The 25,357-nt window shown below is 49.0% G+C and overlaps 1 protein-coding gene across 1 annotated transcript; it reads left to right on the top strand.

Moving 5' to 3' along the window:
* The first annotated feature begins 8,134 nt into the window (after positions 1-8,134).
* Positions 8,135-24,673, top strand: ATP13A1 (ATPase 13A1). The gene is made up of 26 exons (XM_080928527.1): positions 8,135-8,524; positions 10,988-11,077; positions 11,167-11,357; positions 13,610-13,682; positions 13,862-14,017; positions 14,114-14,183; positions 14,263-14,369; positions 14,693-14,822; positions 14,921-14,976; positions 15,402-15,528; positions 15,599-15,736; positions 15,826-15,946; positions 16,329-16,486; positions 16,766-16,941; positions 17,017-17,127; positions 17,841-17,966; positions 18,726-18,834; positions 20,050-20,249; positions 20,330-20,426; positions 22,165-22,322; positions 22,393-22,507; positions 22,590-22,786; positions 23,712-23,854; positions 23,946-24,057; positions 24,140-24,283; positions 24,364-24,673. The coding sequence occupies exons 1-26, from the start codon at positions 8,138-8,140 to the stop codon at positions 24,472-24,474; spliced, it is 3,603 nt and encodes a 1,200-aa protein (XP_080784653.1). The 5' UTR covers positions 8,135-8,137; the 3' UTR covers positions 24,475-24,673.
* The last annotated feature ends 684 nt before the right edge of the window (positions 24,674-25,357 follow it).

The following is a 25,357-nucleotide window of genomic DNA, read 5'->3' on the forward strand; positions in this document are numbered from 1 at the left end:
CTGCCTCTCAATTAGAAAGGTGCACAGCCCATCCAGTGTCAAATTATAGCCAGACCTATGTTCTCCAGGTGTGAGGAATTTGAGTAAGGAACATCTTTGGTTTATACATCTGTCATGGGCTGCACATTAACACAAGTACTCATTTCCTCTCTTTTCATAGCACGTGTGCTTCCAGTTAAGATCTCTGTTCTTTCATCCACCCCCATTTCTTCTGTCCAGGGCGCTGCAGACATTCCAATTTAAACAAAAGCAAAAAAATAAAAATAAAAAAAATTGAAGCGGTGGTGGACCAAGGAAATGACTTAATAGGTTAAGCCTGAACATAGTAGAAGAAAACCAACTCAGGAAAGTTGTCCTCTGACCTCCACAAATGTGTTCTATGCACGTACACACACACACAGAGCCACTAAACTACTAGAATATTATATTTAATTTTAGGCTTTTCGAGCTAGAGTTTCTCTGTGTAGCCCTGGCTATCCTGGAACTCACTCTGTAGACCAGGCTAACCTCAAACACAGAGGTCTATCTGCCTCTGATTCACGAGTGCTAGGCAATTACCCATTTTTTACTAAAGAAGAAAAAAAAGTACTGGCAGTAGAAACAATAAAAAGGAAAAACACAGGCAAAGATAATGAAGTCGTTGAAGAGAACAGAGAGTGGCACTCAGTGGTGTGATGATTAGCCTTGGTTGTCAGCGTAATAGGAAGCATCTCCCAGCATGTATGTGAGGATGGCTTTGAATAGGGCAGTTGATACAGGAAGGCTCTTCCTAAAAGTGGGCAGCATTATTACCTGGACCACAATCTGGACTGACTGAAAAGAGGGAAGGAGGTGGGGGCAGGAGCGGACAGGAGAGATAGTCAGCACCCCTGCTCTTCTAGAGGACTCTTGGGTTCACATCTGGTGGCTCACACATACGGAATCACCCATATATGTAAATAAAAAGAGTTTTAAAATTATCATTATAGAATATTTTTTCACCTCCCATGATGGTTCCAATTCTCCCTCTTTAAGAGCGCAAATATTTTTTAATGTAAGTATTCCTAAGACAAGATTTAACATAATAAACAGACTACGCCTAAGAGCCAAAATTAAAACCCATTGTCAGTGCCAGCTAAGCATCCATGAGAACTGTGTCTCCATAGCCTCTTGGCTTCAGTTAGCTTGGGAACTTCTGAATCACCTTTGGCTGACAAAGGTAAATCCATGCTTGTTGTCTTTCAAGCCGAGACCGGCCTCAAATCCATGTTCTTCCTGCTTCGGTCACCCAAGTGCTGGGCTTACAGGTGCACACTACCATACCCTGTGTGGCTTCTTTTTGGTTGCTTGGTTGGTTTGGTTTGGTTGATTTTTTACATTTTTTATTTTTATTTTTTTGTTTGTTTGTTTGTTTTGAGTCAGGGTTTCATCATGTAAATACGGCTATTCTAGAACTCACTGTGTAGACCAGGCTAGCCTCAGACTCATAGAGATCCACCTGCCTCTGCCTCCTGAGTGCTGAAATTGAAGGTGTGTGCCATCACACCAGGCCATCCTTGTATAATTTAAAGTCAGGAAACATTCTGTCATCTCTGGACAATTTTCTCTGAAGACCTTGGTGATTAGTCAGCTGGTGGTTTGGTTGGTCTCCAGTGTCCTTAATTATCAGAATGAGATCTGTCCTGATTCACCTGATCTGATTCCACAGTGGGGAGCAGACAGAGAACATGTTTAATTCCCTGCATCCACATGGCAACTCACAAACACCTGTCATCCCAGTTCCAAGCATTCCAATACCCCTTTTGGTGTTGGAAGGCACCAGGCACACACATGATGTATAGGCACACATGCAGGCAAAACAGTACTACACAAGAAATAAAATTAAATTCAAAAATTCAGTCTTGGGAGCCAGAGAGATGGCTCAGCTAAGAGCACTGGCTGCTCTTTCAGAGGTCCCAGGTTCAATTCCCAGCACCCACGTGGTGGATTACAACTGTCTGTAACTCTCATTCCTGGGGATCTGACACTCTCACACCAATAAACATAAGTAAAATAAAATAATTTTAACTTAAAAAATCAGTTTTTCTAAGATGCCTAATGTCTCTTTAAAATATAAGGTCTAAAATATCCAAAGTCTCATAATTGCAGTATTCTGTAAAATCAAAAAGCAACTTAAATATGTTCTTACTCCAAGATCAGGACACAGTCACAGTCTGAAAACAAACAGACAAACAAACAAACCAAAATTCAACAGTGCAAAAAAATTCAGTGCTTAATATCTGGGACTCAAAATGCTAAGTCCAGGGAAGTGGACCTGTTTACAATTTGTTCTTTGGAGCAAATACCATCTGTGTTGTCAGAAAATTAGCAGTTTAGTACACAGAAGTCAGGAGCAGCACCTAGATCCACTGACAAACACTTCACAAATACACCAGTATGTGGACCTTGAGCCAAAGTCCCACACAGATCTCTAGTCAAAGATGGGAGTGGCTTCTGCTGCCTCCACTGCTGGATCCAGCTGGGCAAAAGCTCAGGTGAGCAGGGAGGGGGAAATCGGTTCCACTGCCTCCACTGCTGGGTCTCTACCACTTGCACTAGGCACCTAGCCAGGCTGAACTGTGTCAGCAAGAGGCTGCGGCATGGAATTCAAGAAGCTTTGAGAGAGGAAATCTCTTCCCAAATGTCAGTGTTAACAGATCTTAAAACAAAAGCTCTCGGGGCTGGAGATATGTCTCAGTGGATAAAAGCACTGACTGTTCTTCCAGAGGTCCTGAGTTCAAATCCAGAAACCACATGGTGGCTCACAACCATCTCTAATAAGATCTGATGCCCTCTTCTGGTGTGTCTGAAGACAGCGACAGTGTACTTATAGATAATAAATAAATAAATATTTAAAAAACAAAAACAAAAAACAAAAAGCTCTCAGACAATAGAATGATTCTTGCACAATTTTTACTCTTTACTCTTGAGCAAAACCCCCTTTATATAGTTTTTGAAATGGTCTGGAGTCTGACACCCAATTTCCTATTGGGTTGTCCTGAGGGCTTGGGAGACTTTGTCTACATATTTGGGGCGGTCCTGCTTCTGCCTGGAGCTTACGTGACCACAGGTCACATCTTACCTGCAGAGGATGGACTGGGGCATAGTTGATGCCACTTTGGGGGTCAGGAGGTTGTGGTGTGGGTTGCATGAAGAGGCCTGATTTTTTTTTTCTGGAAACTAGGAAGCTTCCTACTGTCTCACTTTGCGTTCCCAGGGCTTCACTTATTTCAGCCGAAAAACTCAGTACTCCTCACCTGCCCCACCCACCGCAGCCGTCCAGTTGATACAGTCAGGACAGCAAACAGGGATCAGTAGTGGTGGCACAGCCGAGCAGAGACAGCCAGTCCTCAGCCAAGTCAGCAGGAACCACCAGGACCACCAGGGACACCAGAAGTTCTTTACTGTGCCTATCTCAACAAAGTGAACCTTGAGACCAAGAAGCGTTGCAGAGTGAACTATGCAAGCAAGCCAACCCCATCTCTGTTCATTGAGTTCTTTTTATTCTCCCCTCAACACTCAACTTCACATGTCCTCCATGGCTCTTGCCTCAGCACATGAGTCTGTCTTAACCTCCACGTGAGTCTGGATCAGCTGAGGTCACTTTGCCAAATGGCCCAAGACTGAGGAAGCTGCAAGAAGCCACAGGGACATCACAAGAAATTTTTTTGATGTGTTTCTCTCTATGAACTCCTGACAAATAGAGTTCAACCACTCAGTGTAGGGTGAACCAACACATGCATGTCACTGGCAAAGAATCCTTCATCAGGGGTCCTTTCGAGTGCTTGTGTTAGCAGAGCCTTTCACCTGTGTCCCACTCAGGAGAACACCCCTTCTTGTCTGCCCCAGGAAACACCATCTGACACAACTGACTTTCCAAAGAAATCAAAGTTTCCACTTCAGGTTCCCAGCACACACATCAGGCCGTTTGCCCAGAACTGCGCTACAGTCTTAATAAACCAAGTATGGTGTTGAACACCTATAATTCCAGCACTCATGAGGTTGAAGCTGGTAGATCTCTGTGAGTTCAAAGCCAGTCTGGTCGATATAGCAAGTTCTATTCCATCCTGAATTATTAATTTGACCTGTCTCAAAATAAATAAATCAAGTTTAAAACTAGAAGAGGTGGTTCCATGGATTAAGCGATTGCTATACAAGCATTAGAACCTGGGTTTAGATGCCTAGCACTAATGTCTTAAATGACCGAGTGCTGGAATCCTATTGCTGGGGAATCCCCTAGGCTAGGTAATCTAAAAAAATCAGTGTGTCCTGTATTCAGAACCAGTCATAACACCAACAACAAAGGTGTAATCAATTAAGGAAGACTTTAAATTTTAATAGGGCCATCTTAAGTTGTTCCATCATATTTTCAATGTATAGCTTATTGATGTGTATTCAACTCTTTATTTTGATCTTATTTATTAATTCATTTATTTATTTTTGGGACAGGGTTTGCCTGTGTAGCCCTGGCTGTCCTGGAATTCACTGGCCTTAAACTCAGAGATACATCCACCTCTTCCTCCCAAATGCTGGGATTAAAAGGCATGCATCACCAATATGCTTCCACTTATTTTTATGTACATTGATGTTTTGCCTATATGTGTGTCTGTGTGAGGGTGTCAGACCCCCTGGAACTGGTGTGACAGAGTTGTGAGCCACCATGTGGTTGCTGGGAATTGAACTCAGGACTTCTGGAAGAACAGTCAGTGCTCTAACTGCTGAGCCATCTCTTCAACCCCTCGGCTTTTATTTTTAACTTTCAAAAATATTTATTCACTTTGTGTGAGTGTACCACATGCATGCAGGTGCTCATAAAGATATGAAAGGGTGTCAGATTCACCCTACCCCATCTTGGAAACTGAATCCAGGTCCTCTGCAAGAGCAGTGTATATGCTCTTAACTACTGAGACATCTCTCAGGCCCCTATGTTGCTGTTTGCATGAGAATGGTCCCACAGGCTTAAATGTTTGAATATCTGGTCCTCAGTTGGTGGAAGTTTGGGGTGGATTAGAAGAGGTGGCCTTGTTGGAGATTGTGTGTCACTAGTGGTGGTGGGGTGCTTTGAGGTTTCAAAAGATAAGATTTCCAGTGTCCTTTTTCTGTCTCCTAGTTGCAGATTAAGATGGAGCCCTTAGCTAGTCCTGCTTCCATGCCTTTATTCCATCACTATGAACTGTAACTCTCTCAAACTATAGACTCAGTTAAATGCATTAGCTTATGTTGCCTTGGCCAGAAATAGAAAAGTAACTAATACATTTTTTTGTATTTTGTTTTTCTGTATATATTTGTGTGTATGTATAAATGTGTATGCTCCAGCTGGAGAGATGGCTCAGTGGTTAGAGCACTGGCTGCTCTTCCAGAGGTCCTGAGTTAAATTCCCAGCAACCACATGGTGGCTCACAACCATCTGTGATGAAATCTGATGCCCTCTTCTGGTGTGTCTGAAGACAGCTACGGTGTATTTATACATAATAAATAAATAAATCTTTAAAAAAATAAATAAATGTGTATCTTTAAAATATGTGCACACAAATTCATGTGTCCACATGTGTGTGGAGATCATATGACAACCTCATGAGGTAGATCACTGAGGAGACAGGACACCGTGGGATTCCCCCCACAGATGTCAGATGGCTCTGACATAATTGCTTGTTCTATCTTCTATTGCACAGAGCATGCGACCACCACTACCACAGGGAAGTGTATCGTTCTCCACCACAGCGAAGACTAGCCCCAACGGAATTCACCCACAGATGTTCTCCCTTCACGAGAATCAGCCCCAGGTCCAAGTCTCAGTGCCCATGAAGGAAGCAGGCACTTACCCCTCCCTATATTTGGTTGTCAGTCCCTGTTGTGTAGGCACCATTTATGCCGTGTGACACTATTCCTATAGAGATGTGAACAAATGTCACCCCCCCAGATGACAGATGAATGTAATAAAAACAATGAAGTTCAACTTAATGAATTAGAGAGCTTAGTGAAGTTATCTTAGGAATGTGGCTGAGTAGCTGCTTGCACTGCAAGGATGACTGAAAGGTAGGAAGTGTGTCACTGAAAGTGCACCCCCAAATGGGTGATGATTCCAAGCTGCATACCTGGAGTTCTCCACACAACTTGCAATCAACTTGACTGCTTATGTAACCTTGGGGAGGAGTGAACCTTGTGTGTGTGCCTACTAAGTTTCAGGAACTTCTTCAGATTTTGAATTATTTCCTGACACTTTTTTTCTCTCTCTTTTACAACTTTATTTTAAAAAAGAGGAATACATATACATATTTTTAAAGGCATTTTGGCATAGCACTATATGAATACTTTTTGTCAGTACTTAATTCTTTTAGAGGTTTGATAGCATGCACTGAAATCCCACTAGTTACCATAAGCACAAAGTACATGTAGAACAGACATAACATGCAAACAGTTTTCTTGGTGAGTATAGATTAAGCATAGTGATCTTTGAATACCAAAAATTGCCACAAGGCTATATTCTTAGCTCTTGGATTATTAGTGATTTAAGGTCCAGGTGTACCACACTCTGAGAGGGTGCTATACATTTATTTTTTTCCTAAGAAGGACTGAGGCTTTCATTTTTTGGCCTTTGTTTTTCTTGAGCTTCATATGGCCTGTGAGTTCTTTCTGGGGTGTTCAGAGCTTTCTGGGGTTAGTATCCAATTATCAGTGACTGCATATTATGTCTGTTCTTTTGTGACTAGGTTACCTCACTCAGGATGATATTTTCTAGATGCAACCATTTTCTTAGGAATTTCATAAAGTCATTGTTTCTAATATTTCCTGACTCTTAATAGACCTCTCTGTAGAGTCAGGCAGTGAGCAGGCTCATCAGGCGAGATTATTTGCTGCTAAGCCCAAGGACTATAGACAGATCCCCTGGGGTGGGGTAGAGGGAAGAGGAGAAGAGACACAGCCTGTCTTTAGAACACCCTAAGTCCTCTTATCACGATTTCCTCCAGTTGTTTCAACCAAGAGGAAAAAATTGCTATGCAACTTCAGGCTTCAGGCAGGGAGTTATGTGGGATTTTCCATTTGTTTGTTTTTACAATCAATCCATGGTTTCAAGCATGCTAGGTAAGCACTCTAACACTGAATTGGCCAAAACTTTTATTATTTTTTTTAAGTTTGGAAAAAGTCTCATTAAGTTCCAGGGATGAAATTCAACTTGTCATCTCCCACATGAGATGATCTGTACTATAAAGCAATGTAACATTGGAAAAGAATAAAAATAATCTACATTGGACTTGGGCAGGGTGGCACACGCCTTTAATGCCAGGACTCAGGATTCAAAGGCAGCAGCCATTAAGAGCAAAGACTGCTCTTCCAGAGGACCTGTATTTAATTCTCAGGACCCACACTCACAACAAACTGTAACTCCAAATCCAGGATTCAGACCCATTCTTAGGGCCCTTGTAGGAATTGCACACAGGAGACACACACACACACACACACACAGGTAGGTAAATACATACCTATAAAGAATTTTTTTTTATCTTCAAAAACCCTCTTATGGTTGTGTTCAAATAGCAGTACTTGTACAGAATATCTGGGTAAAATATCACAATACATTCATATAAACATCTAATTTTCCATTTATGTTAACGTAACTATTTTTTGTACTTATTACTGTAAGGCTTTCAGGGGAAAGGCACCTTACCGCTACTTTGCAAAAAAGCTCCGCCTCCTACCAAACCCCTCCCTCAAGAGGTCCCACCTCCAAAAGCTATATCATTGGGTAAGCTTTTCTTCTTCACGTTCCTAGTGACTGACAGATGCCCGAGAAGTTGGTGAGAAGCGCCGGGCTCATCCGTTTCAGGTTCTCTTGGTGATGTCGAGTCCGCCCTGCCTGCCTAATCTTTTCCGGTCTTAGTCCGCCGTGGCCGACCTTAGCAAGCGAATTTGGACCTTTGAGACCTTCTTTGTCATAGCAGCGCTTTTGATCTCCTTCCAGCCACACCTTGACAAGGCTGTGCCCTGAGCAGACACTTCCTAATCCATCTAGGTGCTTCCTATTCCTGAGGCCACTCATGGTGGTGCTCAGGCCACACCGGAAGTAACATACCGGAAGTGGGCGGTTCCTCTGCCGGAAGCCAGCGCAGCGCTGGGAAAGATGGCGGTGGTGGGTAACGCGGTACCTTGCGGAACACGGCCTGGCGGGGCCCGGGGCAGCGGGTCTCCTCAGCCTGGGCCGCGATCGCGGCCGGGCCTCGCTTCCGGGCCAGCGCTCATAGCTAGCGGCGACGAACTGGTGGCCGCGGTATGGCCATACCGGAGGCTGGCGCTTCTGCGGCGCCTCACCGTGCTGCCGTTTGCCGGGCTGCTGTACCCAGCCTGGCTGGCCGCCGCCGCCAGCGGTTGCTGGGGATGGGGCAACAGCTGGACCCAGATACCCGAGGCCGCACTGCTGGCACTCGCCACCATCTGCCTCGCGCACGCACTCACTGTCCTGTCAGGGCATTGGTCTGTGCACGCGCACTGCGCGCTCACCTGCACCCCGGTAAGTGCGCGCGCCCGACCCCGATCGGGACCCAGGCACAATAGGGCCTAGCAGGGGTTCCGGGCTGCAGGGGGCTTGCGTGTCTCCAGTCTGGTCTGCAGCCTTCCAGCTGCCTCCAGCGGCGCCCCCTGCTCTATGGCACAGGACTAATTCTGACCCCGCTGTGACTGGCCATGCAGTTGTGCCATGGTTAATTTGATTCACAAGAAAACTCCTGGAGCAGCAAGACTCATATACTGTTTGTGTGAATTGTTATTTTAGCTCCCATATGGTGTATTGCTCTTGGAACGGCCCTGCCTTGCTTCTCCATTGTCTCCTACCTTGTTTTTATTTCTCTTTTCTCCTATGAGACAGGATCTCACTATGCAGCCTTGGGGCGTGCAGAGCTCCGGAACCGCCTGTCTCTGACTTCAGAATGTTGGGGTTAAAAGCCTGTGTCACCATTTCTGGCTTCTACTTTTGTGTTTTGTCTTGTTTTCCGTGTGTGTGTGTGTGTGTGTGTGTGTGTGTGTGTGTGTGTTAGGCTAGATCTGTGGGGTAATTCCCCAGATGTATGAAGCAAAGCCCCACGGCCCAATGTTCAGCCTCTGTCTGTCCCTTGCTAGACCCAAAGAGTCTGGTTCATCCTGGCGCTGAAGATGGCCAGAAGCTACTTGTAATAGCTTAGAGTCTCAAGTTACACCTGTGAGGTAAGGGTGGTTAAGATGAGGGCTTGTCAGGATATGCAGCAAGACAGTGCAGTGATTCTTCTTCTTTTTTTACTTTTTAATTTTATTAGATACTCTCTGTATTTACATTTGAAGTGTTATCCCCTGTCCCCACCCCCTCCACTTGTCTTCACTAAGGTGCACTCCCTCCCAATCACCCTCTCCACCCCATTGCCTTGGCTTCCCTTACACTGGGAAAATGTGCCCTCCCTGGACCAAAGGCCTCTTCTCACATTGATGCCAGACACTGCTATCTTCAGCTACATGTGCAACTGGATCAATAGGTCTCTCAATGTGTGCTCAGTGGTTGGTGTTTCACTCCATGGGAGTTGTGGAGGGTTTGGTTGGTTGATAAGTGCAGTGATTCTAAATTCAGAATTCTAAATACAGTGTCATTACAGGAAGCACTGACTATAAGGTATTCTAGGTTGTCAGGTAACACCCAGTGACCACACTACAGATCACACCAAATTTGAAGCCTGTGGCACCAATACCTGCTGTGGGGTGGTCTTCAGAAAAGGGAGGCAGTGTCAGTGAGTGCAGGGAAAACCTGAATACCCTCATACACACCCTCTGGCTGAGTGTGTGCACTAAATTCTTAGTACCAAGAGAAGGGACCCTCTTTTCTTCATTAATATTTATCCTGCAGAGGGGCCTAAATTTCTGAGCTTGGTACTCAGGGTTGTGTGTGTGTGTCCCTATGCAGGACATTCAATCCCTAGCATTCTCACTGTGTTTTTCGGACTGTAGCTAGCTGCCTATAGCTGAGAACTTCCTCTTCTAGGAAGGAGGAGTGGGAGGAGCTAAGCAGCTTTGGGTGAGGAGACAGATAAGGGTTTGCTTCTCTCTAGGGCTCAGTGGGTTTCAGTTTCACCCTACTGTAAAGTGAAAGCTGAGACACCTACCTCCAGGGCCACTGAGGAGACTGAGGTAACCTGTAAAGTGGGGGGGGGGCTCCTTGCTCCTTTACTGTGTTAGCCCTACCCCTACCTCCAGTCACTGCAAAGCCAAGCAAAAACAGCACGAGGGAGTGGGGGGTGGTGGAGGGGGTGACACGTTTCTTTTGTGTCACAAAAGTAGCTTGGATAAAACCATTGGGGAAGAAGGTGGACTCATTTGTTACTGTAAAAGATCGATTAACAATAAGAGTCTCAGGAACTTTAGATGTGGCCACCTGGGGAGGACTCCTGAGTAGGTGACATTTAAGCAAAAGCCTGAAGGGTCAGGGGAGCTAGCTGTCTCAGTCTATGTGCTTTGTGCAAAGAAAATGTTGTGGAGGGAGTCATGACCTCCCTTAATATCACAACACGATGTAATCATAGCATAATTTCTCTAAGAACCTCACAACAAAGTTGCCAAGAAAAAGAAATATCTCATAGTGTTTTAAGTATGCTTATCACATCCTTAGCTGTCTTTGGCTTCATGTGTCCACAGGCTGTGGGTAGGACCTGCTCAGATATTAAGACTCAGCTCAGACACAGGCAAGCTGACTGGGGAGCAGCGAGCACGCCAGAGAGCCAGTGTGGCAGCAGGTGGTTGGATGGAGAACAAACCATGTAGACTTGATCTCAGGTCCAGAAGCCTGAGTGGTGGGTTTTTCCTGTGACTTCAACCTTAGAATGCAAACTAGTGATCAAGTAGGGTATGGCCAAGCCAGCACTAGAGCATAGGAACATGCCTACACTCCTCTGATCCTATGAGGGGCATGTTCTTTAGGCTTAAGAAGAACTCAGAAACAATCTTTGGTTTTTGACAGGAGTATGATCCCAACAAAGTAACCTTCGTGAAGGTGGTGCCAACCCCCAACAATGGCTCCACTGAGCTGGTGGCCCTGCACCGTGACAAGGTAGGGAGGGATATATATCCTGCAGGGTAGCTGGAACAGGCATTCCTGTGGTCAGGGGGCTTCTGCCACAAACACACCTTCCACCACAGGGTGAAGATGGGCTGGAGGTGCTGTCATTTGAATTCCAGAAGATCAAATATTCCTATGATGCCCTGGAGAAAAAGCAGTTCCTCCCAGTGGCCTTCCCAGTGGGGAATGCCTTCTCTTACTATCAAAGCAACAGAGGCTTCCAGGAAGACTCAGAGATCCGAGCTGCAGAAAAGAAGTTTGGGAGCAACAAGTGAGTCCCTGTCTTCCCTGTGGCCCACTGCTGCCCTGCTGTGCTCCTGGTCGCGGAGCCCAGGCAATAGGGCTGAAAGCTCTGCTTTTTAACCCAGAATGCTAAGTGATGGTGGCTCCACTTGACAAACCTGCTCTGCTCTGGTTTCCTCCAAACTGATTTGCTAACAGGGCCCTCAGAGGCCAGGAGCTAGAACCCTCTGTTTTGTTCTCTGAGACCTTGGTTAGGAGGTTTGCCCTGTCCTTAATGACATTTGTCTGTTTCCTGGCTTTTGTAATTCTTTCCTCGATTGGGGGAAAAGGGCTTATGCATGTGTGTGCAAATACATATGGAATCCGAAGTTGGCTTAAACAGGCTTACTAAGTAGCAGCATCAGCCCTGTTGCAGTCCTACCTTCCTAGTGCTGGGATGTTAAGTCTAAGCCACTATGCGTGGCTTTTTACATGGATTCTGGTATTTGAATGTAGGTCTTCGTGTTTTTAAGGCAAGCACTTTACCAAAGCCCTGTCTTTGACCCGCCCTCCCCCACAATCATGGAATTAATTTGTTTGTTTTTTTTTTCCTTTATTTTTCTCCCTCCCTTTCCCTTACCTTGAGACACAGTTTCTCTGTGTACCCCTTGGCTGTTCTGGAGGTCCACATAACCTCTGGCTCTGCCTCCTGATTGTTGGGATTAAAAGCATGCACTATCAACACCCAGCAAAGAATTAGATTCTAACTTGAAATTTCTGTTCAGCTGTTTATGCTTATGTGCATCTCAGCATATCAGAAGTGTGATGTGCAGTGGTTAAGTGCTTGCCTAATGGACTAGAATGATTCTACCCCAACACTGCAAAAGGAAAACAAACCAAAGCACATTGGTGCCTCTTTGATACTGGGAAGGACAACAGATGCTTCATATAGAGTTTCTTCTTTGGCCTTCTACTAAAGCAAAGGTGCCAGTATGCAGCTGCAGGAGGACAGCCCAAAGCTGGGCACCAAACATCATCATTTGGCATCATGGCGCACATGGTATTTGAGGAACTTATAGAGATCTTGTAGATTGTTCTCTCTCTGGGGCTGCACATGGAACCTGGTACCTGGAACATGCCAGATATGAGCCCTGCCACTGAGTCACACCTTTAGCTGCCTCTAAAGTTCTTTCATGACTCAGTTGCTTTTCAGTAAATGTAAATGTTACCACATCCATTACTGAGCCAGAAGCATTATTGGTCTCTGCAACACTGGTAAACACAGTAATGGCCTGGGACAGATTTTATGAAGTATGGGACACTCTGTGGTTTCGTCTTTTCAGATCCCACCATTTGTGAGGAAGCCTGTGAGTGTCCTGGAATTTTGAGAGTAGCGCAGAGGAGGCTTAAGTCAGACTAGGTGACTACATGCTGCTGCAGGAGACAAGCTACTTGAACCCTAGGGCTTATTAAGAAAAAATTAACATTCCCAAGGCCAGCAAGATGCTCAGTGGGTACAGACCCTTATTATCAAGTCTGATAACCTGGGTTAGATTCCAGGACCATACAGTGTAACGAGAGAACCATATCCTGCTAGTTTTTCTCTGACTGCCCCATATACACTGTCACAGGCATGCCACCCTCCCTCTTATATACAAAAGAAATATACTTGTTAAGGAGGGCCATGCATTTCAGTGTACATCTTTAATCCTGATACTTGGGAGGCAGAAACAATTGGATCTCTGTATTTGGAATTCTAAGCCAATTAAAGATACATAATGGGAACCTGTTTCAGGAAAGAAAAGGGGGGAGGATCCCAGTTCTGGGGTGGTGGCTAGAGTTCTAACAAGGACAAGGTCCAGAGTTCCATCCCTGCCACCACATTGGCACACTGTTGTCCCTCCAGCACTCAAAGATGGAGGCAGGGATATCAGGAGTTGACAGTTTCTCCTCAGCCCTGTAAGGAGTTTGAAGATAGCCTGGCTACTTGAACATCCAGATCCAGTGGGGAATGGGCTGTCACCAGGGTCCCCTTCTCCCAGACACCCCTATCCCGCTGTACTCATCTTGCCCCTGGGGTGGGTGGTATTGGAAAGAGCCTGCCACAGGGTCAGCAGAGGGTGTCAGTGCAGAAGGACTGCCTGGCTGGTGAGCTAGTGAGGAGGAACAAAGTCGGGTGAAGTCCCCCCACCTCGGGTGCCCTGTGTCTTGAAAAAACTACAGAAGTTTCTGGTTGGAGGTAACAAGGGCAGGACCTCCACCTTCAGCCTCCCCCAGGAATTCAGGAATGGTTTTCTGCAGGGCCGAGATGGTGGTGCCTGACTTCTCCGAGCTTTTCAAGGAGAGAGCCACAGCCCCTTTCTTCGTGTTTCAGGTAACACAACAGCTCTGGCCCTGCACCAGCTCCTTCTTTGGGACTGTCACAGCCAGCATGAACCTGGCTGCCACTTCCAAACCCCACAGCTTCTCCCTGTCCTTGGGGATCATTAGTATTTGCCAGTATTTCTGGTCACAGGACAGGTAGGCAAGACCTGACGGGCTGCTGATTCACAGGTATTCTGCGTTGGGCTCTGGTGCCTAGATGAGTATTGGTACTACAGTGTCTTCACTCTGTCCATGCTGGTGGCTTTCGAGGCTTCCCTAGTGCAGCAGCAGATGAGGAACATGTCAGAGATCCGAAAGATGGGCAACAAGCCCCACATGATACAGGTGTGATTGATGGGACAGGTGGGTGGTGACCCCGCCCACCCGAGTGGACACCATGTGTATGCTATGCTGACAGACTTCCCCTGCTCATATTCCCAGGTCTACCGCAGCCGAAAGTGGAGGCCCATCGCCAGCGATGACATTGTTCCTGGGGATATTGTGTCCATCGGTAAGGCAGGATTCCCCACCTCAGGCAGAATCTTACCTCACCTTAGCCAGTTGCTGACTCTCCTGCCTGCACCTTGCAGGCCGCTCCCCCCAGGAGAACCTGGTGCCGTGCGATGTTCTACTGCTAAGGGGCCGCTGCATTGTGGACGAGGCCATGCTCACTGGGGAATCTGTGCCACAAATGAAGGTGATGGATGGGATCTCCAGTTCATGAAGAATGACATAGGGCAGGAGAGGCCAGTGACCAGGCAATCCCTGCCAAACATGAGTGGCAGAGGCAGGTGGGCTGGAGTCTTTGTCGTAGGTGTTGGGAGCCAGGTAGAAAGAAACCAGGATATTCTGTCGGGATGGGCATAGAGAATCCAGGAGGATTCTCTCTGTCTCATTGAGGAGGCACCTGCTAAGGTGAATGGTGCTTGCTGGTGTAGGTGGGGGCACTCTGGAGTCAGGGAAGTCCTTGGCGGAGGCTAAAGTGCAGCTCTTACCCCAATCTTATGTCTCCTTTCTCAGGAGCCCATTGAAGACTTGAGCCCAGACCGTGTCCTAGACCTACAGGCCGACGCTCGGCTGCATGTCATCTTTGGGGGCACCAAGGTGGTACAGCACATCCCCCCACAGAAGGCCACCTCGGGCCTGAAGCGTAGGTGCCTCACGGGTGTCTTGGGTATGCTGCACTGCTGTAGTATGGAGGAGGGACATGGATGCTAACACCAAATGCTTCTCTTCTTGTTCCCTCAGCCGTCGACAACGGATGCGTGGCCTTTGTCCTAAGGACTGGATTCAACACGTCCCAGGTATGGTGTTTGGTTCCATGTCAGAGGACCCAAAATGTGTGAATGCTCCTCCCAGAACTCTAACCCTAACGCTAATGCAGGCCTGCTTTTCTGGGCTGAGATACCAGTGGATATGCCCAAGGTAGTCTGGCTGTTACCATACCCAGAAGACGGGTGTTAAGTGAGGTGCTTTGCTAAATGCTCCAGGGTTCTGCCTTAAGGGCTGATGGAAGCCTGGCTTTTTTTCTTTGTACTTTCCTGCTCTCCCTTGTGGCCCTGCGGCCCTGTGGCCCTGTGGCTGACCTTCTTAACTCTTGGTGGAAGCCTAATTCTTTTCTGCCTACTTCATGGTCTGAGGCAAGCATTGCTGTTCGGCACTTTGAGGGAGCAGAGGCCACTGTTCCCCACAGGCCTCTCAGGAAAGACTGTCCTGCCTATCCTTGCAGGGCAAGCTCCTGCGTACAATTCTCTTTGGGGTAAAGAGGGTCACTGCAAACAACTTGGAGACCTTTATCTTCATCCTCTTCCTCCTGGTGTTCGCCATTGCTGCAGCTGCATATGTGTGGATTGAAGGTAAGCACCCTGAAAGCTCCTGTTCTGCAGCCTCATCCCTGCCCCAGGCTGCCAGGCCCTGTTTCCACAGGGACAAAGGACCCCAGCAGGAACCGTTACAAGCTCTTTCTGGAGTGTACCCTCATCCTCACCTCGGTTGTACCCCCTGAACTGCCCATTGAGCTGTCCCTGGCTGTCAACACCTCCCTCATCGCCCTGGCCAAGCTCTGTGAGTGCTGAGTGGTTGGTGGGGCATTGCATAGAACAGGCAGAAGCCTGGAGGGACCCCTGACCCCAGGTCCCACCCTCCACCCCCAGACATGTACTGCACAGAGCCTTTCCGGATCCCCTTCGCTGGCAAGGTGGAAGTGTGTTGCTTTGACAAGACGGGTACCTTGACCAGTGACAGCCTGGTGGTGCGAGGCGTGGCAGGGCTGAGGTGAGCATAAAGGAACTCTGTCTAAATCCCCCAGCAAATAGACCCAACCTTGGTGTGAGCCTCCACTGAAGCCCTGCTTCTGAGGTTCCATTACAGAGGGTCCTATGTGATGATCAGTATGAGTGACATCAGAAGTAGGTAGGGAAATTGGTTCAGTCCCAGAACAGCCAGCCAGAGACCTGTTGCCTTATCTGTTGTGACCTCAGGAGTGATCCTTGAGTCCAGTAGTCTTACAAGGGACCACTCTTACCAAGGTCTCCTTAGTGAATTGCACACTGCTAGCAGCTTGGGCTGTTGTCTGGTAGTGTTCACTGAAGGCTCCCAGGTCCCTTCACCCACCCACCTCTATCCATCTTGTAACCAACTATCCTTGTCTCTGCAGAGATGGGAAGGAGGTGACCCCAGTGTCCAGCATTCCCATAGAAACACACCGGGCCCTGGCTTCCTGCCACTCGCTCATGCAGCTGGATGATGGCACCCTAGTGGGTGACCCCCTGGAAAAGGCCATGCTGACAGCTGTAGACTGGACACTTACCAAAGGTGAGGGACAAGCGTCCAAGGTCTGGTATGGCTGGCCTCTTGCCCTGGGCAGACAGGCCCACGATGGGATGGTAACATTCCTCCAGGCTAATGGCCAGGCTAGCTTCACATTGGTATCTTCTTGGGTCTGTTGGTGTCCAGCCTTTGCTGCCTGTACCTGCTGTGACCAGCAGGATTCTGGGGATGCTGGGGTGGGAAAGCTGGGGCGGGGGACGGGGGGGGGGCTTGGCTACCTCTCTGGAGCAAAGCCCCTCAGGACTCGTACTTATTTGTTTCCAGATGAGAAAGTATTCCCCCGAAGTATTAAAACTCAGGGGCTGAAAATTCACCAGCGCTTTCATTTTGCCAGTGCCCTAAAGCGAATGTCTGTGCTCGCCTCTTACGAGAAGCTCGGCTCCACTGACCTCTGCTACATCGCGGCTGTGAAGGGGGCCCCTGAAACCCTGCACTCTATGGTGAGCCAGCCCCAACCCTGGGGTTAAGGGGCAAGCAGGGATCAAGCAGTGACGTCCCCCCTCTGTTCCCTGCAGTTTTCCCAGTGCCCACCTGACTACCACCACATCCATACTGAGATCTCTCGGGAAGGAGCTCGTGTCCTGGCTCTGGGATACAAGGAGCTAGGACATCTCACACATCAGCAGGTAAGGGCCTGCCACACTCAGCAGCCCTGTTAGCTCACCCCACCTTCTTCCTCTGCTCTGTGATGTCCTGGGCACCCCTTCAGCGAAGACCTGACGCATCCCAGATCCCACCATTCTTGTCCCTGCCACTTGGTAGTTGGAGGCTTTAGTGGGTCCATACCTGTCCACTCCTAACCTCCATGTTTCCCCATTGTCCTTTCACCTGCTTCTTGGTTCTGGTTCAGTCTGCTCACCCCTATAGCCAAACATCCCTCTAGAACTTAATGTCCCCTGACAACCTTGACTATGATTCGAGTCAGGACTCAGCCTCATTCCTCCCGCTTGCCTTCCTGCTATTCTGGAGAACCCTGTTTGTCCCGAGCCTGTCTGTCCCAAACCTGACCTGTCCACCCTGGACCCCATCTTCACTCTTACTTCTGTGATCTTCATCACCTCCTTTTCTTGGTACTTTTGGGTTGCTTAAGGGTGGTGGCTTTGCATGGTCCCTGTCCACAGTCATGAGATGTAGTAGGTACACTGGGGTCAGAAGCTGTACCCCACTTTGCACCTGTCTTGCCTCTCCCCTATTGACTCTTGACATTTCTTTCTTAGAGGACAGGGCCTCTCCTCCCCCAGCACTCACTTTCACCTGCTTCCCTCACTGCTCCACTCTGGACGATGTGAAGAGGCTGGTTGAAAGACAGCTGGTAAAGGTATCCCACATCTGTCAACAGGCCCGGGAGGTCAAGCGGGAAGCACTGGAGTGCAGCCTCAAGTTTGTGGGCTTCATCGTGGTCTCCTGTCCGCTCAAAGCTGACTCAAAGGCTGTGATCCGAGAGATCCAGAATGCATCCCACCGGGTATGAGCAAACGGAGAGGTAGGGGCAGAGAGGGGGCCACAGAGGACTGTGCCACCCTCTGGGTCTCAATAGTGAGGAAACCACAGGTTTTAAGCTGGGCGTGGGTACAGCTGGCACTCTCAGGGTTAGGTAGAAAATGCTTTTTAGCATGGCACCTCTGCAACACACCGCACCTGTCAGCTCCTCACACTCTGTGATTAGGAGGTTGAAGCTTGAGGTAAGAGATCTTGAGGCCATGCCTGTCCTCATGAGCAGTCCCAGAGAGAGGTCCCCAGTGAATCACCATAGGTCACGTCCTCCTTCCCTCCCTTTTCTATCACTAGAATGTTCTTCATACAAACAGATACCAGACCCTGGGCACTGACAGCCAAGGCTAATTTTTAACTTGTGCTTTAAGGAAGAGCAGGTTAAAAGAACTTGTCACTCAGTGATGAGGCCTAGAGTTTAGATCTCAGCACCCATAAAATACCTATAACCTCATCCTTCATACTCAAAGGCTTACATAACAAAAAGTAAATTATTTTAAGAAGCAGTGCATTGGGACTCAGCATGTGCTTAGTGTGTAAACATCCCTAGGTGCGTGCCTGCCCCATGGTTAGCACGGCCCTGCCATTTGTATAGCACTCCCTGGGTTGATAGACTGTGGTTTTCCTTAGAGGAGGCCTTTCCTTCATACTTTTCTTAGGAGGAGCTGTGAGGCCAAGGTAAGAGTTCTGCCCACCAGGTGTTCCCCGCTGAGCCCTGTGCCCTGTCCTGTAGGTGGTCATGATCACAGGAGACAACCCGCTCACTGCATGCCATGTAGCTCAGGAGCTGCACTTCATTGACAAGGCCCACACGCTCATCTTGCATCCTCCCTCGGAGAAAGGTAGGGCCGGGTAGCTGATCATAATTGATGTCAACCCACCTTAGGAGGCCTCAGAACTGGGCAGTGTGGTGTATGGTGCTGTGAGGGCAGTCATAGTTCTGGGTCTGCCATATTTGTTTACAACAGGTCTCATGCCTCCTTGCCCACCTTGTGCTCAGCAAGTCACTCCTGTGCCAGTTTTCAGGGACTGCCAGGTTCCCAACACCTGATAAGGGCACCAGTTGCCCAATGCTGAGGGTGACAGGTCCTAGGTAAAAGGGTATGGCATGTTGTTAATACATCTGTCTTCCCAACCCTGAGCCATGGGCAACTTCTGTGCACACTATAGAAGAGTTAAACTACTGAACTTGCTTTAAGTATGGAGGCTGGGGACTCAAAACTGAGTCCACTTATGTAGATGTGAGGGTACCCTCCTATTAGCCCAGCAGGAAGATTGCTGTTACTTCCAGACCCACCTGGGCTAGACAGTGGCTTCCAGGCCAGTTTTTGCATATAAGACCAGTCTTAGAGCCCTTCCTGCATAGGTAAGTAAACCCACTTCTTGTTCAGGTCTCTTGATATGTCTCATAGCAGGACCTGTGTGAGGAGCAGTGGGTACCCCAACACAGGGTGGCAGGATGCACACAAGGTAGTTGATGTACACAGCTAAAAAGACTTCTAGAACCTTCCGCTGCCTCTCAGTTGTTGGCCCCAGGTGTCCCTCCATTCTACCCTCATGTACCATGTTCTTGGACCTAAAGCATGTGGACAGGTGACTCTAAAGTGATGATGGTAACTTGCTTTCTGGGCAGGCCCAGCAGGTTGATTAAACAAACCCCATCTGAGTCAGCCAGGTTGGGAAGTCCGTGCAAGGTGCACTGATGAGCTACCTCCCAGCCTGGCCCCGGATCTGAGCTTCAAAGATGAAAGTGGTCCCATGCTAAGCCACATGGGAGGAATCTGGTTCCAAGAGTGCTGGAGTTCAGGCTGGTAGTGGAGAGATGTGTTAGTTGTGGGACCAGTGTCAGGAGAAGGTGGCTTTATGTGTGAGACCACACCTTCTGTGTTTGCAAACAGCAGGATCATTCAGTGACTGGAGCAAGGCTCAAGTTTCTCTCCTGTATCTCAGGGTCTTGTGTGTGTTCCCTGTGAAATGCCAAAAGCAGGGCCAGATTCTGGGTGAGGCTGTGGTGTCGGCCCAGAAGTCACAACCCTAACCATAGATGTGACCCACAGGCCAGCCGTGTGAGTGGCGCTCCATTGACAGCAGCATCATACTACCTCTGACCCTGGGCTCCCCCAAGGCACTGGCCCTGGAGCACGCACTGTGCCTCACAGGTGATGGCTTGGCTCACCTGCAGGCTGTGGATCCCCAGCAACTGCTCCGCCTCATCCCTCATGTGCAAGTGTTTGCCCGTGTGGCCCCCAAGCAGAAGGTATGTGCAAGACCCTGGGGTTTGGCACTGGGGGCCTTGGGGATGGCTGCAACCCCGTCTATGTTGTATCTGTCATGCAGGAATTTGTCATCACTAGCCTGAAGGAGCTGGGTTATGTGACCCTTATGTGTGGAGATGGCACCAACGATGTGGGCGCACTGAAGCATGCTGACGTGGGTGAGCTCCAGTAGCTGGGAGCTTTGTCTCCTTCATCACTAGTGTTGCTCAGAGACTGGCACATTCGATGGGAGCTAGTGGTGTGGCTTAGTGTATGGCACCTAGAACCCTCCAATGAGAGACAGGGATGTGGCTGAGCAGTAGTTGTCTTCCTTAAATGTACAAAGTTCTGGGCTTCGTCCTGAACACAGAAAAATTAAGTAATTTTAAATTAATGACCTCCCTGGGCAAAGATCTGTCATCCCAAAGCTCAAGAGAATCAGGGATTCAAGTTCATTTTTGCCTGTGTAGTAAGTTCAAGGCTAGCCTAGTTACATGGAAACCCCCACACCCCCAGCCCCATCTTTGAAAAAGAAATCTTGAGGGGGCTACAAGGTCAGAGAAGGGTGTCGGCATGAGGAGCAGAGGGTAGGAGGAGAGAGATAGTTGGGGACATTGTTATGTGACTCCCACAACCAGGCATGGCTGCCACAGGTCACTGTCGGGACAAGTGTTGACAGTCCTGGACCCCAAAAGCTAAGCTTTTGTCTTTCTGCTTTTGTCCATCTTACCTGCATTGTCTGGAGTTCTCCCCCTCATAGACTTTTCTCTCAAGTGGTTTCTGTGGAGGCCAGAAGTTTTCAGTTGCTCATTTTAGGGTCTGATAAGACTGGCCCTTGGGCCTCCCCCCCCCCCACCACCGCCCTCTCCCCACACTCCATCTCCCCACCCCCCACCCCCCATGACAAGGTTTCTCTGTGTAGCCCTAGCTGCTCTGGAACTTGTTCTGTAGACCAGACTGACCTTGCACTCAGAAATCCAACTGCCTCAGCCTCCCAAGCACTGTGATTAAAGGCCTGTACCACCACTGTCTTTCTAAGATTTATTTATTATATATAAGTGCGCTGTTGCTGTCTTCAGACACCCCAGAAGAGGGCATCAAATCTCATTACAGATGGTTGTGAGCCACCACGGGGTTGCTGGGAATTGAACTCAGGACCTCTGGAAGAGCAGTCAGTGCTCTTAACCACTGAGCCATCTCTCCAGCCCTGTCTAAGGTTTTGATGAGATTTTTTGTGTTCTTTTGAGCCTGGATCTATATCTAGAACTCGAGATCTTCTTGCCTCCGATTCCAGAGGTTTGGAGTAACAGGTGGCCTGCCCAGCATGGTTTTGACACATCTAATTGTGTCTTCATCTTGTAGCTTTTACTTATTTTTCTTTTAAATAACAAGTGCTCACAGCTTTATGCAGGCAATGCTAGCTCTCTTCTTAGAAACAGAAATTATTGCCTTTTTTAATGGTTTTGGCTGGGCTGTGGCAGTATATGCCTTCAAATACCAGTTGTTGGGAGGTAGAGGTCGATAGACCTCTGAGTTAGAGGCTAGCCTGGCCAAAGAGTAAGTTTCAGGACAGCCAGGGCTACACAGAGAAACCTGTTTCAAGAGAATAAAATTTTGGTTCTGGGGTTGACCTTGGGGACTTGAGCGTGAATAGGCAGACACTGCCACTGAGCTACAGCCAGTGTGTTAAAAAACCATTTACTGGTATTGCTTGGTGAATGCTTTAATCTGTCAAGCCATTCATCAGCAAAACAAAGTGGCCAGTCTCTGAGGGGCCCATAGGGTGGTCATGTGAGGTGAGAGTACCTTGGAACTGGTGGGAGGTGGGCAGGTAGGCATTCTGGGGTCTCGCTCTGCAACTGAACACGGATACGTGACCCTGGATCCTTACATCACTCCTTCCCAATGCATTCCCAGGTGTGGCACTCCTGGCCAATGCCCCCGAGAGGGCTGTAGAACGGCGGCGACGGCCAAGGGACAGCCCGGTCCTGAGCAACAGTGGCCCCAGAGCCTCCAGGTCGACCAAACAGAAGTCAGCACTCCTCTCTCCTGAGGAGCCACCAGCCTCCCACAGGGTGAGTATTCAGATTGGAAACATCCACAACCCTTGCTAGCCAGGGCTAACCCCTGCTTCCTGCCCCACAGGATCGCCTGAGCCAGGTGCTGCGGGACCTGGAGGATGAGAGCACCCCTATTGTGAAGCTGGGGGATGCCAGCATTGCAGCACCTTTCACCTCCAAGCTCTCCTCCATCCAGTGCAGTGAGTCCCAAACTTCTAGCCCGCCCCTGCCTAGAGCCATGCTCGCCCACAACCCTGCCCACTCATCCCCGCTTCCCCACAGTCTGCCACGTGATCAAACAGGGCCGTTGCACATTGGTGACCACGCTGCAGATGTTCAAGATCCTGGCCCTCAATGCCCTCATCCTGGCATACAGCCAAAGTGTCCTCTACCTGGAAGGTGTCAAGTTCAGCGACTTCCAGGCCACCCTGCAGGGGCTGCTGCTGGCCGGCTGCTTCCTCTTCATCTCCCGCTCCAAGGTGGGCCCCGGATCACCTCGGGCTAGCCATAGGACATTTCAAGAACTCATGGATTGGAATTTTTATTACCCAAGTTGTAGACAAAGCCTAGAGGCAAAAAGTGTCCCTGAGATTGCACAGGACATACAGACAGGCCAGGGATAGCAGGGAATACAACTTAGGACACCACTGTCCCCGAGCTTGGGTTGCAGGCAGGTCACAGCTCTAGGGCAAAGGAAGTGATGAATGAAAGCAAGCAGAGGACACACGGCACTGTGAGGGTAAAAGTGTGTCACAGGCTTCAGGGGCTGGCCTCAGGGACAGCAAGGGAGGCCTCCTGAGGAAAGGGCACTGCTACCACCAGGAGTCTGCACTGGTCGCTGAGGTGGCGAAATAGAGGTCCTAGGGGCCAGAGGGCTTATGTGTCAACTTCCCATCAAGGTGAGGAAAGGCTCACAGAACAACTTGAAACAAAAGATCGGCCTTGGCTTAGGCTTCCAGAAGTTTCAGGCCATATTTAGAGCTACTCACCTCATAGTAGGTAAAAGCAGAAAGCCTAGGATTGTTCCCAAGGCTGCACTCCCTTTATGTGGGCCCTGCCATCTCAGCATTTAGATGTCTGGGCATGAGGTCAGAGCCTTAGGTCACTCTCCAAAGCCCTACCATAACATGTTCCTTGGGTCTTCTGGGGGCATTTCAGATCCCACCCTAATAAGGTAGGAAGCAGCAGGCTGGATAGACCAACCTCCAGGCCAAGGCTGGGACTGCGTTCTTGGTAGTAGAGAGTAAATGTGTTTCCTGACAGAGCCTTCCATTGCTACCATGGAATACAGACTGTCTTGGACATAGGCAGCCCCTGGGTCAGGACCAAACAAGATGGCTGAGGCAGGAGTAGTACCTCATTGTTGAGTGAGTAAGCTGGCTGACTGTCAGTCCTGCCCCACAGCCTCTCAAGACTCTTTCCCGAGAGCGGCCCCTGCCCAACATCTTCAACCTCTACACCATCCTCACGGTGATGCTGCAGTTCTCTGTCCACTTCCTGAGCCTGGTCTACTTGTACCGTGAGGCCCAGGCACGCAGCCCTGAGAAGTAAGTGGGGTTCCAGGAAGAGAGGAGGCAGCAGGAAGCTACAGTGGGTGCCCGAGCAGGAGAGGGTACTGACACCCATGTGCCCCTGCAGGCAGGAGCAGTTTGTAGACCTGTACAAAGAGTTTGAGCCGACCCTGGTCAACAGTACTGTGTACATCATGGCCATGGCCATGCAGATGGCCACCTTTGCCATCAACTACAAGGTGAGGCCCTGCATGGCTGCCTATTCCCAGCTGACCTGACCCTGCGCAGCCTTCCCCAGGCAGCTGAGTCTTTTCATTCCAGGGCCCACCCTTCATGGAGAGCCTGCCTGAGAACAGGCCCCTGGTGTGGAGTCTGGCAGTATCACTGCTGGCCATCATCGGCTTGCTCCTCGGCTCCTCACCGGACTTCAACAGCCAGTTTGGTCTTGTGGACATCCCTGTGGAGGTGAGTGGCTCTGAGCAGTGGCCCTGGCTCAGCCTGGCCCCGCACAGCCACAGGCTCAGCTCAACTTTCCTCCTTGACAGTTCAAACTGGTCATCGGCCAGGTCCTGGCCCTGGACTTCTGCCTGGCACTCCTGGCTGACCGTGTCCTACAGTTCTTTTTGGGGACTCCGAAGCTGAGAGTGCCTTCCTGAGAAGATGGTGCTGGTATCCACTGCCTGCCTTGGCTGCTACTGAGCAGGAAAGTCGCCGTTGCCCCAGGAGGGAGCACTGCTCCCATCTCCACAGTGAGGCAGCCCTGCCTGCCTTGCTCTTGGAAGACTGAGTTGGGACCCTTGTGGGCATCCGCTGGCCGGGTAATAGAAGAGCCCTGGCTAGTCCTTTGGTAAATAAATCGGCGTCTGCAATTTTATAAAGCTTGCTTCCACGTATCTGTGCAACAGGGCCCCTGGGAATTGGAGGGACCAGAGAGTCACTGAAGAAGAGCCCAGAGGGGAGAGATACCCTCTGTTGGCTTTCAGCACTTCGTAGGCCAAGCCTGGACCAAGGACTCAGGTTTTCTAGTGTCATGCACATCCTGTATTTATTAGGTTTTTAACATGTCAGATCCTGAGAGGCTAACAATGTGCCTTCTGAAGCGCTGTCACAGGGACACGGAACACTGTCCCTGAAGGCATGATCTCACTCAGGTGGTGGCCAACATCTCCTATCACATGTCAGTCACCCCTGGATAGTCTCTGTACATGCATGACGGTCATAGGCAAGGTGTTTGTGACCCTGCCTAAAACACTGACGACATTGAAAAGGACCCAACCACATCCACCTCAGGAGCCTCACCCAACCAGACTGTGGTTTGCACTTTTTTTTTTTTTTTTTGAAGATGTATTTATTTCATGTATGTAACTACACTGTATCTGTCTTCAGACATTCCAGAACAGGGCATCAGATCCCATTACAGATGGTCGTGAGCCATTATGTGGTTACTGGGATTTGAACTCAGGACCTCTGGAAGGGCAGTCAGTGCTTTTGACCACTGAGCCATCTCTCCAGCCCTGCACTTTTTAAAAGAAGATTCAT

The sequence above is a fragment of the Micromys minutus genome, assembly GCF_963924665.1.
Source record: "Micromys minutus genome assembly, chromosome: 14".
Lineage (NCBI taxonomy): Eukaryota > Metazoa > Chordata > Mammalia > Rodentia > Muridae > Micromys > Micromys minutus.